The sequence below is a fragment of the Talpa europaea genome (assembly GCF_964194135.1).
Source record: "Talpa europaea genome assembly, chromosome: 6".
Classification (NCBI taxonomy): domain Eukaryota; kingdom Metazoa; phylum Chordata; class Mammalia; order Eulipotyphla; family Talpidae; genus Talpa; species Talpa europaea.
The window spans coordinates 9,265,752-9,286,626 of NC_140072.1; the positions used below are offsets into that span (position 1 = coordinate 9,265,752).

The following is a 20,875-nucleotide window of genomic DNA, read 5'->3' on the forward strand; positions in this document are numbered from 1 at the left end:
CTGCAGCGCCGGTTTGATCCCGGCTGGCCAGCGAGAATCCCACATGGTGCAGCAGACCTCTCCTGTCTTGCCCACTGCTCCTCTCAGCAGTGTATTTCGTCAGTCTGCCGTTCTGTTCCCCGCTCTGTCTCTGGTGAATCCTCTCACGCCCCCGCAACTCTGGCCTGTACCCCAGTTCTTGTATAAATAAATAAATAATTCTTTTTTTTTAAAAAGTTATCTTTATAAAGCAAATGGAGCGTTATAAAACCCTTTAAGAAAATACTCAAAAGAGGGCCTCCCCGGTGGCGCAGCGGTTGAGCGCTGGGTTGCGAAGCTGCCCGCGGCCTCTGCGGCGCCGGTTCGATCCCCGGCTGCTCCCCGGCCACCGGAGGAGGGTCCCACATGGCGCGCAGACCTCTCCTGCCGCCCGCTGCTCCCCTCAGCAGTGTACTTCGGTCCTTCTGCCTGCTCTGCTCCCCGCTCTGGCTCTGGTGAATTCTCTCACCCTCCCGCGCTTCTGACTGTGCCCAGTGCATGTATAAACAAAACAAACAAACAAACCAGCAAACAAATAAAATAAAGCATGCCTCTATAAAAAAAAAAAAAAAAAAAAGAAAGACAAAAAAGAAAATACTCAAAAGAATATATTGGTAGTCAAAAATTTCTAAAATCCTACACTTTAAATTTAAATTCCTGCTCTTAAAAAATATTTAATATATACACTTTCTACAGAAAGAAAGGAAAGAGATCTGCCAACATAAATATTGATAAAGTAATTCAATTCCTTCCTCCTGCAATGACCACTAACTGGTCCTTCTCTGGAAACATACCCAAACTAATAAAATGCAGAAAATTATGAAATTACTTCCAGACCAAAACTTGCTAGACTAAAAGCACAGGATCCATCTATGTTCCCATACTGAGTTAGTTATGAGTGGGTAACCCCCTCTTGTAGTGACACTTTCAGAAATGGAAATGCCAACATTCTCTTGGCCCTTGACTACATAAGGGAAATACTGGGCTCCTTTCACAAATTTCATCCCCAGCTCTCTCTGCCTTACACTGGCCACAATCTGTAAAGGACGACTGTGGGAGACTTTAACTTTCAGTTCCTTACTTGGTTGAGATGCACACAGGTATCTACTGCTGCCTTTGGTTGACTACATTTCAAAAATGCAGCTACGGCTTGTTCACACATTCCAACTCTCACAAACATTTGTGCTATTTCCTGTAAGAACAGAACAGTGCCATCAGATTTCACAGACCAAGAAAATCACTTACACTTTAATTTACACAACTCCTGTAGGACACAGGAATATTCAGTGCGCTGGTTGTTAGTCATTTTTCCTGTTAACAGACACGGGGCAGAGGCAACAAACCAGAAAGAACGCTAAGTCTTCTATAAGGCTTCTATGAAATCAGTGCCTGACTGGCTCCTCTGCAGACCTGCTTTCTAACCAAGTTCTAAAGACCCTGAACTCTTGTTTTCTCTCTATTCAGTAGCTGTTTAGAGAATGTCAAGCTCCAAAAAAAGCCCCACACTACTGGGTGAAAAAAACCTTTAAAGCAATTGATTAATCCAATAGGTAGGGGCTTCAGGGAGAGCTCACATCCACAGAGCTCTCAAATACCTCAATAAAGACATGCCCCAGACAAGCTGGCCACCATCAGTTCAAGGAGCTAGACCCAAACAGAGTTCCTTGGAGAGTGGATGAAAACTGCTAACTCACTGGTATTGTACTGCTTAGCGATTTACGCTTTAGATAAAGCAATAAAAGACAAACACATTAATAGCACTCAATAATTAATAGAGGCTTTGAAAGAACATACAAAACAAAGTTCCAGAGAACTCAGCTTTTTGGGCCTTTTTAAAATATATTTTATTGTCAATATAACATAATAAAAGTCTAGCTGTTTTTTAATATTTCACACATACTTATCCCAGTACCCAGCTGGATTATTTTGAAGCAAGTCTCAGACAATGTATCATTTCATCTGTAAATACTTCAGGTGTTCAGGTAACTCTGTACAATTGCCAATTTTATGCATCTGATGAAACTACACAAAACTATAGTCATGTGACTAATCTGCCCTCCATTTTCAGTCATTCTGTAATACTGACATGATGTTTTCACAATTAAAAGTATCACTGCAATTCTAAGAAACTAAGATTGTAGATTAATTTTAAATTTTCTCTGTTGCAGATAATATTTCCTGATAGTAACATAATCCTTATAAATGAATCTATCAACTTCAAAGACTACAACCTGTAATACCTACTGGAAGCAACTTGTGGTTTTCTGGGAGAGAATTAGCAAGACTCTCCAGTCCCTCATAATCTTCTAACATGTAATAACATTCAGCTAAGCGTTTCTGGTTCCGGCCTTGTACATAATACTGTACAGCATTTAACCTACGGAAAGAAGAAAGAAGAAAAACATTTAAAATTAATGTGAATTAATTGAGAAATAAGCACTTTCACCAAAAATGTTCCTTCATTTTTAATTGCTTACATTACTCTAGTCATTATCTTCAGTTTTAGAATGTCTCTGAAGCATACAAATTAGAAAAGAAAAATCTAAAAACTGTGAAGCACATTTTAGTAGCAACATACTTTGAATAGTCTTTAAAAATATTGTTTTAGGACCTCCCCTGGTAGCGCAGCGGTTGAGCGCGGGGCTGCAAAGCTGCCCACAGCCTCTGCAGTGCCAGTTCGATCCCCGGCCACCGGCGAGGGTCCCACATAGCGCACAGACCTCTCCTGCCGCCCACTGCTCCCCTCAGCAGTGTATTTCGTCAGTCTGCCTGTTCTGCTCCCTGCTCTGGCTCTGGTGAATTCTCTCACCCTCCCGCGCTTCTGACTGTACCCAGTGCTTGTATAAATAAATAAATAAATCTTTTTTTTTTAAATTAAAAAAAAATAAAAATATTGTTTTAATCTGATAATATATAACTGTACTTCCAAATACTGACATAAATAAGCATATTGATCAAAATGAAAAGTTAAGAATAAAAATCAGTGATTTCTGAAAATGATCAGTAATAACAAAGCAAGCAAATATGAAATAGATTTTTCAGAAATAAACTATACCCTGTGGAGAATTGCTCACTATGGTCTCAAACACTAGAAAGCTGCCCAGAGGTAAGCACAAGCCTTGTGAGTTTGGAAAGCCCAAAGTTTTACAGCACTTGCATAACAACTTTAAGGATCTCTTGCTCCCCAGTGTGACTATATTTGAAATTTAGGATTCAGGAGAACAGTCTTCATTTCCCTGGCATTATTTCCCAAGGAAGGACGCAGGCAGCCAACATTTTAAATGCTATGTGAGTGGACAAGGAGGTCCAGACAGGCTTTCTACCATTTCTGTCGATCAGCAAAGTAGTCCCCGATGGCGTTGTGGGCTTGTTCCAGAAGACTGTCATCCGCATCGCCAGATCCAGTTTTCAGGAGTTGGAGAACTCTAAACCAATCTCCCAATTTCAACCGGAGGCCAATAGCAAGATCTCTGCACACAGTGACATTCATTAGTTCACTCACTCAACAAATATTTATCAAGGGCCTACTATGTGCTAGATTCAAATCAAGGGTGGTGCTGGGAATATACAGTAGTGAGTAGACAGACAGGTAATGCTCCAACATTTTGAAACTTAACCTAGCCAGGTAAGAGGCAGTGGGGAGAACCTGGAATGGGAAAAAGAAACTAACTCCCTGCCATTTATTTTCCAGAACTTCTAATTTAGTTAGCAAAAAATGACTTAAATAGTATTCACTTCTATTTATCATATTTTATATAAATCAAAAATTATATACACAGAATAAACTCAGTCTCTGCTCATTATTTCCTGCTCCTGAACAAGAGAAAATAAAATAATGGCCTAAACCAAAAGAAGAACCCAAATAATGAGCTATGTAGTCAATGATAAAAGCCCCCAGTCTCTGTATTCATGTGCTTTGTCCCCCTACTGAATGAAAAAAAAATCTTGAATGGTGAGACATTAGTATACATAAAAGCAGAGAAGGAAACAGCCCCCAAATTACGGCAAATTAATGAAGGGCAAGTGGAATATCTAGGTTGTAATCCAAACTGAAGTTAATTTCCAAAAGAAATGATATGCTATAGTTAGTCTATTTTCCACCGCTTCTTTGTACACATTCTGGAATGTTCTGAAATGCTTGTACCTTTATTACTGACCTTCTGTCCATATCAAGATACATTCTTTCAGCTTCCTCGAACCTGCCAAAGTAGGCAGCTACTTCAGCCTGCTTCATGGACTCACTCTGTAGGTTGCCCAAGCGCTTCACAAACTTAATGCCTTGGTAGTCTTTGCAGCGGACAAACGCTTGCTCTGCAGTGTGCAAATCCAGTTTCTGAAGAGCAGCTTCAGCCAGCAGGCGCCTTCATTAAAAAAGAAACCGAAAAGCAAATTACAAATTACTAACAACTCTTGAATCAAATTCAATTTTATACCGATTGTTTCTAGTGCAACTTGGAAGGAAGTGAGTATTTTAACACATGAAGACATTTCTCATAATATTAATGCCTAAGTTGAATACTCTGAAATCTAAAATGAATTCATATATTTTATAAAGAAGCATGGGAATAGAAGTTTTTCCCAGGAGGCTGGCACAAGAGCCGGGATGAGAGAGCAGGCACATCTGAAGTTTTGGGAGTTTTATGTTAAATACCAAAGTCGGGGGTGTGGATTATCCTCTATAAATTGAGATGCATCTTCAATTCCAACCTTCTCAATCAAAGCTCGGCTATCTCGCAGGGACCGAATCTCAAAGTTAATTATATAATCCTTGTTTGGATGTTCTGGATTCTAGAAGTAAAGGTGAAAATAAAGGAATTTAATAAATAGTTGCCTTTAGAGTCTAGGTTAGCTTTTTCAATTAAAAACACTACATCATATTGTAAAACTGGGGGAAAACATGGCAGTTTGACAAAAAAAAAAAAAATTGAAGGCCAGTGTTACAAAAAAGAGCTGTTTAATGGACAAAGAAAATTAAGCTGCAGTTACAATGAACTCACCAGTTCATTGTCTCCCAATAAGTGGAAAAGCGGAGCACACAAGAAGACAGAACCTGGGCCTCCCTGGTGGCGCAAGGTGTTAAGACACAACCTATGAAGCTGTTCACAGCCACTGCAGCAAGAGTTCGATCCCCGGGCAGGGAGCTACCCACATGGTGCAGCAGACCTCTCCTGCCTCACCTGCTGCTCCCCTCAGCAGTGTATTTTAGTCAGTCTGCCTGTTCTGTTCCCCACTCTGTCTCTGGTGAATCCTCTCACCGACTGCATCTCTGACCTGTACCCCAGTTCTTGTATGCATAAATAAATAAATCTTTAAAAAAGAAGAAGAAGACAGAACCCTCATGTGAAACAACAATGGCTCCTAGAGACCGGAGTTCTCTGAAAAGGTAAACTGAGTCTCAAGCACCCCCCTCTCACCCTGCAATTAAACCACTGTATCTACAAACTGAAAAGTCCTTGGGGAACTCCCATGTAGAAAGTAGGAAGCAGTACTGAATGAGCATGAGGTTTGGTTTCAAACAGACCTACACTCAAATCCTAACTCCACTGCTTGCTGGCTACATGACAACTCTTTCGAGAACCTGTGCTAATACCACTCTGCCATCAAGGAAGCCAGGCTATCACCCCACATATAAACCCAGTCCTGTCTCTGCTGCCGACTCCACTGCTTTACTCCCCAATGACTCCAGGATGATGCCCAAACTCCACAGCCAGGCATGCAGTTGGTTATGGCCTGGGCCACCGCCCCCCTCACCTCCCCCCAGCCTCATTTCTGCTAGTGCTACCAATCACACACAACAGTTTTGAAGCCAGAGAGGTTGGAGTCAAATCATTCCTTTTGCCTAGTCACTGCAAATGAGCTCATCTCTCCAACTGTTAGGTTTTTCATCTGAACAAGTGGAGATAATAATCAAACTTCTTAGAGTTGTGATGACTACATGGATAACACAAACAAACATCCAGCAGAGTGCTGGGCTGTGCCCCTCACACTCTCTCAGCCTCAATCCTGGCCCACACCCCTGGGTACAGAGCTTCAAGGACATGCACCTACTGCCTGGACCTCAGCACTGCCAATCCCTCCCAATCCCTCCCTTTCCTTTCTGTGCCCTGTGGTGTCATCACTTTCCAAATCCAAGCCACATTTGGGTTGAAAGCCCATCTTGCTGCTATGATGGTCATTACACAGGAAAAATGGGTTCATAATAAAAGGGTGTGTTGCAGACCCCTAAGGCATAAAGTGCTGAGACAAGGAGAATGCTGGGGTCGTTACTGGGAGACTGGTCAGCATGGGATGGCCCGTGTCCAGACCATGAAGTCTTTTCTTGTGTCAGTAAAGCTAAGCCTGAGAAACAAGCAAGATTAGAAAGGAAGTAGAACAGACTTGATAACGCAGAACTTTAGCAGTGAATATGTGCCTGGAGAAGGCTAGATACTAAGAGAGTGATTCACTATCTCATAACTAACAAGGGGGGCAGTTTGTATCAATAAAAATGAGTTGCACCGGGCACTCGGGACGCTTGAGTTGAATGGAGAAGCCTTGCGTTCCCTGGGTCCCACTTCTCTTAAATTCTATTTTGTGTCTGTCATTTATTTATTTATTGGTTATTTCGGATTCCTCTCCTCCATCCTGTTCACTGGAGCTGGTCTCCGGGAAGGGTGCAATGACATCAGACCAAAATAGGAAAGCATGCTACAAACAGCAACTAGCTTTCAAAATTTTAAATCTATCCCAATTCAAATAAGCTCTGCAGTACATAGAAGCAGTTAATATTTTGGATAAAATGAAAGTCAAACTGCTCTCAATATTTTTAGGGTAAAAAATTCCCAAATGATGGTCAATGAAGGCCAAAGCAGAGGATCAAAAACATGGGATCAGAAATGGGTTACTTTATAAAACCTGAAAAAAAAAATGGGTACTGGACCTTCAAGAAAGTACTCAGATATCCTAGAAGTAGAAAAAGACTAAAGTAAATTGTCAGGTATTTCTTTAGTACCTCTTTGTTACTAATACAACATGAGTGATGCCAACAACCAGCTACCATTATTTGGTCTCTTGGTCCCAGCACTGAGTGCTGAGTGCTCTTCAAACATTATCTTATAAAATAAAAATCCTGTCAGATAGGCAGGATTATTGCCCATATTTTCGTAGAGGTAAAAATTGAGGCTCATACACAGGACAGGAAAGTGAAGCCCCCAGAGGTGCAGGAAGCTATTGAGGGGTCACCCAAGTGACAGCACTGGGTCGGAACCCAGGTGTCCCATCTCCTCACTCCACATGCCCAACCGGGGCCCAACACTCCAGCACCAAAGTGAATCTGGGGCAGCCAGCAACAGAAACACACTCCTTACTGGGAATTACCTTTAATATCTCATCCAAAAGTACAGACTTGATTTCTAAATCCTCAAAGTTACATATATATCCAGAAGTCTGAATGGGTTCCTTTAAAGACAAAAACAAATGTTCTGTTTAATTGCACAAAATTTTCCTGCCTTTATCACACTGCAACTTTTAATTTTATTATAACACTTTTAGCTAACTTACACATATCACATTTCACCGCCAAATATTTCAGTGCATAAGTCTAAAAACAACGAGGTTCTCTGACATGGCCAGAGAACTACATAATTGATATTAATTAATGGCATTTAATCTAGATTTTCACAGTTAACCTAAAAAGACCTTATATAGGTTAATAATCTTATTCTTCTGATTTGACATTACATTTAATTCTTTATAAAACTGACAAACAGGATATTTGGATCTAAGTATTTATTAATCAAAGAAGTCTCCTACCAGACTAAGAAGTCTGACTTTTGCAACATTAGACAGAGTGCTCTGATAGATTTCTGATAGATTTCTACATAAAGAGGTTCAATTTGCAATATGTAAATGAGTGAGTCTGTTATAAACATGTCTTTCTGTTATTCTAGTGTTATGCAGGCTTTTAAAAATAAAGTATAGTAGATGCATAGTATAATGTAAAGGACCCGCACTAAATCCTTAGCAACGAGTACATATATGATGGAAACAAACAAACCAAAAAAACCCCATATACTTACAACCACCAAGAACACTGTAAAAAGAATAGGATGCTGTCTGATGATGGAACTAATACAAGACTGTTTTTTTTTAATGTGTGAATAAAAGAAAATCATAATCATAAAAGAAAATAACCAAAATCCAAATGAAATAACCTGTCAAACTTATAACCCTGAAAGTTATTCCTTCATATATGATAAAAACACAAAACTTATAATAGGAATATATCAAAAAGATGAAAAAAGGGGTAAAGTTGGATCATATCTAGTTTGAGCTTAGAATGTTTAAGAGTGAGGCTCTTTACTGGGTTCCAAATGCATATTTTCCTTTAAAAAGTAGAAATTGTTGAATAATATATTCAAATTATATTTTAAAACTTTATAAAATACCTTTATTTTCTCAAAAAAGGTTGCTATATAAAGCAAATAGTATGTTTTTATGAACAATGAACACAGAAAGAATCAGAACAAAATTTAATTTAAAATGAAAGTATATGTAATTAAATACTTCTTATAAAATTTATGATCTTTCATATCCTTTGATTATTTTGATATTACATGTAAACCAAGCAAACCAATATCCTGTGTAAAAATGTTTATCATGAGAAAAAAATTTATTTTGGACTAGATAATGCAACAGAGCAAGATGAAAATATAAAGTCACAAAAGATGATCTGTGGGTAGAAAATGCCAAAAAAACAAAAGTGGGGAAAGTTACAAAAACAAGATTCCAAAATAATCTATGATAATTGGCACGTAAGTAAGTATGCAAATAATTATGTGATTCAGATTTTTAAAATTCAACTTCTGCTTGAAGCAGCTCACCTAATTTTCCTTCTCTTCCAAAATTCACTAAATATCCATCCACAATTCAATTGAAAATGAAGTTTTAGACCAGTTATCTACAAAGCAGGGTGTACGCACCTAAGTAGCATGCAAAATATTTTTATCAAAAAAAGTATTTAAAACTTTACTGAACTACACTGTACCCAGAAACACGTGTGCTCGTCCTCATACACAAATCAGAGGCCTCACAAGGGCCAAGGTAAGAGAGGCCCTCAGTGCCCATGCCCAACTGTCCGGAGCGGCATGCTGTGACATACTGATGGCGACCTAGGCCTAGTTGAGCGGAGGTAGGGGCCACAGTATCTAATGTTAGCTAACGCTCAGAAATTGGACAAGCGGCTTACAGGCTTCCTGCAAAGAATCTGCGAATGAAATCTAACACTGACACTGCAAGCGCAAGCCAACAAAGAACGGGCAGAACGGCCCCCTCTCTTGTTAGAAGAGCAAATTCTTGAGTCAGTCACATCACAAGCTGAAAACAAGGACAGTCTACTCAGATCTGCCAAACATTGGCTAAAAAATCAAAACTATCAAATAGACTATTAGAAGCATGGGACTTGTATTCACTAGTGAGTAGTTTCACACTCCAAAGTGTGCACTGTGCCTAAGACACTAGGAATGGTAGCACAAAGCACAACTACTAACATGGCGTTTTTAAATAAAGTTGAAATTATCCCACTAGAATTTATCTTTTTTTCATTCTTTTAAAATTTCTATTTTAGGGATACGATTGATAACATAGGTCATTATGTGTAATTTTTAGCTAAATAAGTATACATAGATGACGGTATGTATTCAAAAGTTTAGAACTGACTTGTCTGAAAAAGAATCAAAGGCACAAAAAGGAGAGCCTGACCGATGAAAATACAACATGTGAAAGAAATATGCATGTGAAAGAGCAGTGCCACCGAGAGGTGCAATTAAAGAAAAAGAATCCAGTACCTGGGAAGCATCACTGCAGATGAAAATGAGCAAGAACAGAACAGCAACCTTAAATGTTCATTTCCTTCACAGAAAATGTGCCTTACCTGGGTATTTGAATTTTGCAAATAAATAGCATTCTTTCCTCACATATAATCTGAAGAAAGGTTGACAACTTAAAGAAAGGTTAAGAATACAGAATTCATAACAGTACTCAAATGCATAAAAATACTTTTAATATTAACTGTCAAACAATCGCTTAGCTCCTGAATAACAATATAGAATACTAGGTCCTGACAGAGTTCCAGTAAGCTGTTTTGAAGAGTGAGTCCTTAATGACAGGTCAAAAAGCATCCAGAGCAATGAAGAACAGACTGACTGACCCAGCACAGCCAGAGCCCTCAAGAGTGAAAAGAACAAGGCCTCCCCTGGTGGCGCAGCGGTTGAGCGCTGGGCTGCAAAGCTACCCTCAGCCTCTGCAGCGCCGGTTCAATCCCCGGCTGCCAGCGAGGGTCTCACATGGCGCACAGACCTCTCTTGCCCGCCCGCTGCTCTCCTCAGCAGTGTATTTCATCAGTCTGCCTGTTCTGTTCCCCGCTCTGGCTCTGGTGAATCCTCTCACCCTCCCACACGTCTGACTGTACCCAGTGCTTGTATAAATAAATAAATAAATCTTTAAAAAAAAAAAAAAAAAGAATGAAAAGAACAACATGACACAGTTTATGAAGAACTCTATTGAGTGGAAAGGTTGTAAGAAATCCACCCAGTTCCAAATCTAATAGATGTTGAACTACATGCCAAGTCAGAAAACAAACTCAAGAAAAAGACTTGTGTTAAATTGCTTAAGAAACACTTTCCACCAGGCCAAGATTTTATGGGTACTCGGCGGGCCACATGCTATACACACAGTGAGCAGCCAGGCATAACAAACACTCCCTCTTCTCCAGGTAAGATTTCTGACTCAATACAAGTAGGGCTGAGGGTGGAAAAGGACCCTATCATTCAAAAAGTATTCTATGCCCATCCTCAAGGTCATCATGTGATTACCTATCAAATTTTCACACTGGTTTTAGGGTAAGGAACCCTCGAATAAAGTCTGTGCTTATAGGCCACATTACTTCCTTTAAACCCTGGCTCAGGGTCTAAGGACTGCAAAGGTCCTTAAGACTCCTAAAAGTTTGAACAAAGACTCAGAGCAATTGCATCAGGTCGTTAGCCAACCCAAAGATCCTGAACAGGGCTCAGAAGGGAAAATAATTTAGGATATTAAAGGGGCAAATAGTTTATCACTAAATAAGTTACCACAGAAGATCTTCAGCAGCTCTGAGGCCCAAGCATGTGATTTCTTCCAAAGAAGGAAACTGCAAGTCCAAACAAATGCTGAATCATGATTTACAGCATTAGTTTACTCATTTCTTATTGCCATGAGTGGTGAAAGGGGTACAGAAAAGTCCAAATTGAAAATTCATTAATAACTCAAAAAAGTTGAAAAGATGTACCTCCTCCTTAATGATGTGTTGATTAATCTCCCACTCAAAATATTTTGAATTTCCCAAACACAACAGCTAACAGTTAATCCAGAGAAGACTAAGTGACAGCAGAATTCAGAACCTAAAAATGCTGATGTGCACCCCAAGTAGAAAATCAAAATATGACAAAATTAGTGAGAAAGGGGCTTCCTGCTCCTCCAGAGAGTAGGTTCATCACAATTCACAGTCCACACCTGTATATTCCTAAGGTTATCAAGGCGAGAAAGATCAGGATTAGCGGTGCCTACAAATGTAAATGTAACTAAAATGAGATAAGCACAGAATAAGGAGACTAGACAGGAGAAAGAAAATGAAAGGACAAGGCAGTCTCAAAACTATATTTTTTTAGTTAGTTTGTTTTCAACAATTTTGGTAAATAAGAGTACTGATTTCTTTTTAACTTTGACAAGGAAGAAAATAAAGACCATATAGTGAGTGGCCATGGGTCCATCTCTTAAAAAGAACAGATAAATACTTAAGAAGTGCCTCAGAAAACACAGAAAATATTTTTAAATAAAAATTATTCCTATTTCTGCCAAATTATTTTAAAACCCCAAAGAAATGTTTCAATTAATTTTTCTGAAATTCACACAGCCAACAACAAACACCTTGGTGAAACAAAGAGAAAATATCCACGTTGTGATATTTGGCTCATTTTTTTATGTAGTTAATGCTCATTCCTTGTTTTTACCTCTGGATCCAGGTTTCTGAAAACATACATTCTTGTCTTCTCCATCATTGCAAATAAATCAGGATTATCTCTAGCCCACTTCATATCCCAGACATCTTTTCGCTCCAGCTTTAGCAACTCCCCGGTGACTTGCTGTCCTGTGCTGTCTGTTACCCGAGCGTCCAAGTCAAAAAAAATGAGAACTCCTGAGATGTCTATGATAGCAAGACGACTACAAGCAATGAAATTGGAGAAGGGAGCAAAGTTGTAAAATTACTAAGAGCGATCATAAATGATAATTACCTATAGCCATTCTTCTTCAAAATCAGCTCATCAGAATGTGTGAATAAGGTAGACATGGTTTGATATAAATAAATGACTTTAAACAAATTTCAATAAATTTAATAAATTTCCTCTCCATTTGTGAGGAAAAAGTACCCAAAGGGACTAAAGCAACTGGTAGACAAATAAAATATTACATTAGCATTCCATATCTTGCCCAATTAGAGAAAGACATTTAAACGAAATACAGCATAGAAAATACAAATACAGTGGATACCATACTGAACAATAAGACAAATTTAAAACACACACCATGTCTTCATATTTGCTACATATTGTAGCTCCAACAATCACAACTGATAACTCCTAAATCTAGCACAAGAAGAGTTTTCATACTTACCTGGAGCTGCAATTCAAGGATAACTGGTAGGATCGATAATTAAGAGAGTATTTTTGAATCAAACCAACATTAGGAAGACTGTATCTCTGAATGGTGCCAGATTCACGACCCTATGAGAATTACTTTTGATTACAAAGGAGTATTTACCATAACACTATTAAATTACTACTACTGGTCTCTCTATATGTTCATGCATTTATTTTAAACCAGAGTGATAATGTCATATTGAACTCACAATTCTGATACTGAATTATGCTACTGAGTACATATTTACCTCTTTAATTTAAACATGTTAAAATCAGTTGAAGATGATGTAAGTTTCTCATGTAAAGTTTAAGGAAGAAATCAGAAACCTAGTTCTTTAATAATACATACATTCTTACATCACAGGAAGTAATATCTAGGGTTATTTACAGTTGTTTATTTTAATAGTCACAGTACACTGAAAGCCAAAATACAAAGCATTTATTGAATTAAATTTCAAACGTATGAAAAATCAATGTATGATCACCATAAGAGAGAGCAGTTACTGAAAGTCTATGCTTTTATCCTCTAGTCAATGATCTGATACTAGATTTTGGTAAAAGGAGAAAATAATCGGAAAACAGTGGTACAATGAGTATTAGTTTAAATGTGTTTAAAAAATAAAACAGAATGTAAGTTTCTGTGCAATTCTGTGCAAGCCTTAAGGCTGACAGACCAATAGTTAGTACAACAAACAGGAAAACCGAGATTTTCAAACTCTCCAGCCTCTTCATTCTAAGTAGTATGAAAGTGACTTTGAAAGCACCTTCTCTGACACACAATAGCAAGCCACGGAGAGGAAGGAGCTCCCTAAGACCTACTACCACCAGCAGCTCACCCCACATCTGCCAAACCCTTTTAGGGCCCATTCAACCCAGTATCAAATTCTCCTCAGCTGGGCCCCAATCTTCTGCTCTTACAAAGAGCCCTTTTGACAATGATTATTAATTTGTGAGGTAATCTTTAAAGTTTTCTTATTTATTATGCCAGGTTTATTAAAACTTGAGGTGCCCACAAGATGATTGATACTCAAAACATACTGCACTGCCTTCTTTGACAATTTAAACAATTATTAATCATAAGTTTTTTTTTAACTTACCACAATCAGCGTCTTATCAGATGCAGTTATGGCACAAATTGGATCCCTTGTGCCCTAAAATAAATTGTTATTCATTAGCAAATATTTATTGAACGTGCAATTCACTAAGGAGCTACAGCAACAACAGAGTAACATCACACTTACTTAAATGAACACCTACTAGATGTGTCAGACACCTGAACTAACTCAAAAGAAGTCTCTACCCTGGGGATCGCTCAGAAGCCTATTGGAAAAGACAGCAAGCCAAATGCCACAGAGTGCTCCGAGAACAGCGAGGCTCACACAGGAGTCACGACAGCAGAGGACGGCACATCTAGCTCACACCGAGACAAGCAGAAGCTGGAGCTTAGTCACAGAGGTTCAGCAGATGCAGAGGACCAGCAGATGCCAAAATAAAGAGTGAAATGGCAGGCACTGAAAACACCTGGTTAGATCTTAAGAGCATGTACTAGTTAAAAAAATAGTGGATCTCAAAAGGTTACATATTGTATGATTCCATTCAAAAAACAATAGCAAAGTTAAAACTACAGAGGTGGAAAACAGATCTATGGCTGCCAGGGGAGAGGTCTGTGCATGGGGAGTGGACATGGAAATGAAGAGGTATGAGGCAAGTTTATTTGTGGCAATAAATTTACATAAAAGTAGACACACACTCACTCACATGAAAAAACCAGTAGAAACTGAATAAGGAATCAAGTCCAAATCTAGCTCAGTATCATAACAGCATGAGTTCCCCAATTTTGACATTAGACATATATGATGTCACCACTGAGTGAAGATGAGGGGGGAAAAGCTCAATAGTGATTTTTGCTACTTCCTATAAGCCTACAGTTATTTCAAAATAAAGTGTTTTTTAAAATCAAAAGAAGAGAAACATTAACAGATCTAGAAAAAAGGTATGCAGAACCCCAAAAAAATTAAAGCATTACTAGAATAATACGCTATCCCCTGAAAACAAATTCTCTTTCAGTTTTCAAAATATAATTATGATATTTTCAAATCTATAGTTATTAACATTTGCTGGCAAAATAAAATCACCTACTTGAATGGTTTTACTATAATCAAGTACTCCATCTGCTGATCCAGAAGGAAAATCATCAACATGATAAATTCTGAAGGAAAAAAAATCAGAATTTCAAAGAAAGTTTAAGGGTTATACTATTCATAACCTCTAGAATAACTGAAGGACTGGATGACATCAATGAACATTGTTATTTAATATAAGTACCCTGGTTCTTGACACAGCTAAATCTTTAAAAGGCAGAAATTATCTCCGAGGTGGTCAGAGTTATGCAAGTGATATATTCCTGAAAGTTGTTCAAAATTATATTTGAACATTGAATCATAAATTCCCCAGTGAATTTCATTAGCTCTGAAAGATTTTACCTGACTATTCAGAGCTGAACACAGGTCAGCAGTACCTTCTAATATACTTAAAAGCTTCTCTGTTGTTTCTCCATAATTTCCTTCTATCAAGGTGCTTAATGAAGCTCAAATTAACAGAATTTTGTTCCAGAATAAAGAATCCTTCCTTACATAAATTTCTGGTGTTACAGAGAAACTCCACTTACAGAGCTCCACTCAGGCACCTTTATTATAATACTTATTCAAGCCAGTGTTTGTCTGCTTTATTTGTCTTTCCCACTAGACGGTGAGTTTCCTGGAAGCAAAGACACATACTCAGTTGTCTAAAATGTCTGCTGAGACTATACTAAAGAAAATGGAGGTGAACAGGGAAGACAGAGCATAGGCTAGCTCTGAGGCCTCAATTTCTCCATCTGAAAAATAAGGATAACAATTCCTCCTTCGCAGGGTTTTGAAAAGCATAAAGAAAATCATATTTGCAAAGCAGAGCCTGTTTCATAAAAGGGGTTCAAGAAACTGTAGCTTTAGTGTAGACACAGGAAATTCATGCCATTTTCTATCTTTAAAATAGCATGAAATATTATAATTTCTAATTTGAAATCATAATTGTACTGTCACCAATGCAATAAGATCAACAAATTTTTAATAAATTTAATGAAAAGCATTAAATGCAGAAACAAGTACCCACTCAGAGGTATTACGTTTATGCATTGTAATACATTTCTATTAAGCATGTAAATAACTATTTCTGCTAGTTATCACAAAAAAGAAAATAAAGGTGTCAGGAAGTCTTAGGAAGCCATCTGACCCCCTCCCTCTCTTGCAACAAGGAGGAACTACGAGAACTGCCAAGTCTGAGCCAACGCTCAGAGCCCACCATCCTGGCTCCATTTGTCGGCTGGGGGTCTCTGGCAAGCAATTTAAGCGCGTGCGTCTCAGCTTCCTCTGCTAAACAGAATCCTGTGACCGCTGACTAGAGGTACCACCGTGTCCCGCAAGTAAGAAGTGCTCACCATCAACAGCCACATTTCACAGAGGAGGAAACCGAGGTCACAGTGAGAACCAGTCCGGAGCCATTAAAACTAGAGAGTCTATCCCAAAGAGAAATACAAGGAAATGCTGCCTCCTTTATTTAGACAAAAGCCAGAACCTCTTTATTTTATTTATATTCCCGTAACACCGGTTGACAACACTGCATATGACTGAGAGGCATAGGAGCAAACATTCAGACCACAGCCGCCTGCACAACAGTCCATTGTCCCATCCCACTCCCCCCTCTGGGAGCCTCCAATCTACAGTCAGATTTCCAGAGTTTGTTACTGGTTTGGTTTCATCTGACCCTTTGTTTGGTTTCTCTATATTCTAGACATCAGTAATGCCACCCAGTACTTGCCTTTCTCCTGACTGACTTTCACTTAGCATCATCCCTGCCCCTTGGTACAGGTGAGTCTGCACTCCCTTAAGGGAGGAAAATGCTGCATGAACATCCCAAATATTTTAGGGAAGAAGACGTGAAAAAGCAACCTGGGACTTCTGACATGACTGGCTCTGTCACCACAGACTCAGTGCCGATCATCAGGTGATGATATAATACTTTGCTTAAAGGCTTCCGTAACAACGAGAAGGCAACAGAGTAAAACTAACACAGGCGACACCATTTACAAAGCACAGATAACACATCTGCACCTTGAGATTCATTCTGGAAAATTCTTCCATCCTGGTTCCTAACTTCTTTATCCTCTTTATCCCTAGTGAGCAGAAACAACCCCAATCCAGACTCCCTGGAATCCAGGGCAAGAGAAAGAAGACAAACCACCAGCACCCCCACTGAAGGACCTCCTCCCGTCTGGGGCTAAGAGCTGCTTCTGCTATGGCGACCGATGCCAGACTCTCCCCAGCCTCCAGGGAAGACCTGTACCAGTAAGCCACAAGCATGGAGCTTTGATGAGACATTCAGTCTTCAATTAAATAATCCTGTTTCAGCATAATAACCCTAATATGGTAAGAGTGCATAGAGGTGACCAGCCATTTCCTTAAAAACATTTTTCTAGCCTTTATCTTTAAGGGTTTTTTTTCATTATGACATGTTACCTCTCTATTACATTGAAAAATTTAAACAGATAAACTTGAAAGATACTCAACTTAAAGGAAAATATTATTTTTAGTAATCAAAACAATTTACAGCTTTCAAGCATGCCAATTTATAATTAGCTATGTCTGATTTAAATGTGATATGGTTGAGCTACTAAAACATACACATCAAAAGATATACCTTTCTCGCCCTTCTTTTCGAGACCGAGTGATCTGATTAATTTCCAATGCTGTGAGCTTCTTTGCCACACGGTATTGCCAGGTATAAAATGCTTCTTTCGAAGCTGCTATCACATGGGTTTTGGTCATAGCAACAAATAATGGCACTATTAAAAAGAACATTAAGACAATTTGGTTACATTTACACTGTCGCAGAGGTAGCACTGCAAAGGAATTCAGTGATCACTGTGTCCAAGCCTTCATTTTACAGACAAGACATCCTATAAACAGTCTCTGAAACTGCAAAAGAATCACAAGTTGCAGAACTATACAAAAACATTAACTCAAAATAGATCATAGACCTGCATGTTAGAGCTAAAACTATAGAAATCTTAGATGAAATTCAGAGGTAAATCTTTTACCTGATAAATGAGTGATAAAGCCCCACCCCTTCCTCCCATCCCCACCATAATCACTGCTGGGTTAGAGCCCTTGGCTTGTCCCCTCTGATCTCATTTGTCAATTTCCTCATTAAATTAGAAAAGAAAATTCTCCCAAATTCCTTCCTAATTCAGGAATATGTTCTCCTAAACATATAGTTTTTTTCATCTGTTTGTTTCTTAGAGAACATTTAATTAATGCCCTACTGTGTGTAGCCTTTTATGAAGAAGATAGTTTCATCACATGCCTCTCAAAGATAAACAGAGGATTAAAGAAGTAAAATAACTAGGCCAAAGTTAAAAACAGGAAAAAAAATTAAAGACAGACATTCACACAAAATACATATTTAAAAAGCTCCTTTATAGCAATCATGTTAGTACCTGTTTTTAAATTCATGAATAATTAAAATGGTGTGAAATTTAATTTCTATCCATGGATACTGTGCAAAGTAATCACTAACATAGCCAGAATAGAGAAATGATATTGATACCAGCTACCATTTGTAAAGTTCCTGCCTGAGTTCAACTAAAGGATATTCAAGACTTAGGAACTGAAGAAAGAACTGGAAATTAAGCTGATGGTATGATGTTGAAAGAGTAGATTAACAACTCAGGAATTCAAATTCAAGAATTTTTACATACTAACTCAATATAGTTGAGTCATATTAAAAATTTTCTTCATGGCAATTGTCAAGGTTTTTCTATTTAGAGCAGGTACTAATTCTGAACTCTAGAGGGGGCCAAAAGCCTTCCAGTGGAGAACTCACTGGAATCAGTGGGGAGACTGGCAGTAGGGTCAGGGGAGACAGATTAGGTCTGAGTGGGACAGATTAGGTCGAGGCTTTGCTCCACCTCCTCTGCGCCCATCTTCACTGACCCATAGACATTTGATAAATATTTAGTAAATTCTACCACGGATTTGCTGATGCTGGCAACTATTATGTTCTCAGTGTGATGGAAAGTGCGCAAAACTTAACTGCTTTCAAATAAAATATCACTTTTACTAAGCATATAAAGGCAGTTTTCTAACCAATGTTTGCCTACAATTATAAATTATATTCACTTCCTTCCTTTTCAATATATCCTAAACAATCACAAGAGTTGATCATTAGCCTGATTAACTCAAAATTAAAATATTCATGGTTCACAGGAATAGTCAGACTTTTTGCACTCAAATCACACACATGTGCTAACTCTGTGGGCTTAGATGAGTCACTTATTCTCTCTGAACCTCAGTTTACTTACTGCAAATTGAAGATTATAATAATACCAACCTTACACAGCTGCTTTAAGAGTTAAAAGAATAAATGTACAGTACCACACCTGGCACAGAATAATGGTAATTTTTTAAGCCAATATTATTAGTTTTCAAAATATATGCAAGGCATATATTTCACATAATTATATCAATTGTAATTATATAGTTTTGATATTTAATTATATTAATATATAATTAATATATAACATATCTTAATTCACAACCACTTTATAAGGTAAGCATTATTATTACCCCCATTTAACAGATGAAGACACTGATGAACAGAATGGTTAAATAACTTGCTGAGTTTGCACAGCTAAAAAGTGGTAGAAACTAGGACACAAACCAGTTAATCTGGCTCCAAATCTGTACTCTTAACCACTATGGCATACTGCTGCTCACTGAGGGTTAATCAGCATTAGGTGTGGTTGCTATTATTGTTTTTATTTTTATTAGTTGTGTAGGTTTTTATAATAAAACTATATACAAATCCACGAGGCAATACCAAAAATTGAATACAATCATCTGAAACATGTTCTTTTGAATCAGGGTAGATAAGCCTAGCCACATAAATGATGCTAGATATTTGTCAATAAATCCATCCCATCCAGATAGGATAAGTCTCTAGGAAAAACTTAGAATACTAAACTTTAACAGATTTTTTAGGAAACCAACACAACCAAGATAAAAGCACTCCATTTCCTCATCAGTTATTCAATATCTGGAAAGAAAAACTTCAAAGTATCTAGAAGGATTATGAGAAAAAAAGTTTTAAGGAAAATAATTATGCTTCCATTAATTGAACTTGGTAACACTAATAGGTAGCAGTTACCAGTGAACCAAGAATGTAGAATAATTTAAAACCACTGAGGAATTCACATGTAAGTAAAGCCTGCTTGCATTATTTTAAGGTCAAGACCTAAATTAGGGCCTCCCTGGTGGCGCAGGCAGTTGAGCACCGCGCTATGAAGCTGTCCGCAGCCTCTGTGGCACAGGTTCGATCCCCAGCCAGCTGGGGAGAATCCCACATGGCACGGCGGACCTCTCCTGTCTCACCCGCTGCTCCCCTCAGCAGTGTATTTCATCAGTCTGCCTGATCTGTTACCCACTGTCTCTGGTGAATCCTCTCACCTTTCCGCGCATCTGGCCTGTACCCAGTTCTTGTATAAATAAATAAATCTTTAAAAAAAAAAAAAAGACCTAAATTAAATGCCTACAGCTATAACATCCATCCCCCCAACTTTAACATCCCCCTACTTATTCATTTCTCAGTCCTTTAAAGAGCTCGTAAACTGAATTTGCACCAAAATGTTTTCATCAAACTCCCTTTCTGCAGAATATCTGCAAAGACTGCATATGTTCAAGACCATCCTTAGGAGCTCCTACAAGCTCCCACCCAAAGGACTACAGCAAGGCATCCAGTACTTTCCAGTCAATTTTCATGCCTTTGTTCCTCTGCAAATGCTGTTTTCTCTCCTTAAAAATGACAAAGAATACTTATCTTTCCAACTCAGCTCAAATGAAACCTCTCACTAGAAAAGATGTCCTTATGGACCAATAGCTACCTCTCAGGCATCTAGCACAGCTGGAAGCAATAGTCATTGTTGGATGGATTAACTACATTTTAATTATGCGCTTCAACGTCCTATAGGAAATGTCTTAATTTCTTATCACTCCTGATGCCCAGTACAGGATATACTCACTGATGGTTTGCTAAATAGAATTATCACTTTCTAT

At 38.3% G+C, this 20,875-nt stretch overlaps 1 protein-coding gene across 2 annotated transcripts in view; it reads right to left on the reverse strand.

The window, feature by feature from the left end:
- Nucleotides 1-20,875, reverse strand: part of WDR35 (WD repeat domain 35) — a gene marked incomplete at both ends in the record, with an annotated part of 47,570 nt that overhangs the window by 3,378 nt on the left and 23,317 nt on the right. For both annotated transcript variants that reach the window (XM_084235638.1, XM_084235637.1), the window contains 11 exons: nucleotides 1,100-1,210; nucleotides 2,263-2,395; nucleotides 3,342-3,488; nucleotides 4,176-4,379; nucleotides 4,670-4,806; nucleotides 7,375-7,455; nucleotides 12,042-12,252; nucleotides 12,703-12,812; nucleotides 13,826-13,879; nucleotides 14,868-14,937; nucleotides 17,463-17,607. In XM_084235638.1, the coding sequence (XP_084091764.1) occupies nucleotides 1,100-1,210; nucleotides 2,263-2,395; nucleotides 3,342-3,488; nucleotides 4,176-4,379; nucleotides 4,670-4,806; nucleotides 7,375-7,455; nucleotides 12,042-12,252; nucleotides 12,703-12,812; nucleotides 13,826-13,879; nucleotides 14,868-14,937; nucleotides 17,463-17,607 (1,403 nt within the window). The remainder of the gene's footprint in view (nucleotides 1-1,099; nucleotides 1,211-2,262; nucleotides 2,396-3,341; nucleotides 3,489-4,175; nucleotides 4,380-4,669; nucleotides 4,807-7,374; nucleotides 7,456-12,041; nucleotides 12,253-12,702; nucleotides 12,813-13,825; nucleotides 13,880-14,867; nucleotides 14,938-17,462; nucleotides 17,608-20,875) is intronic.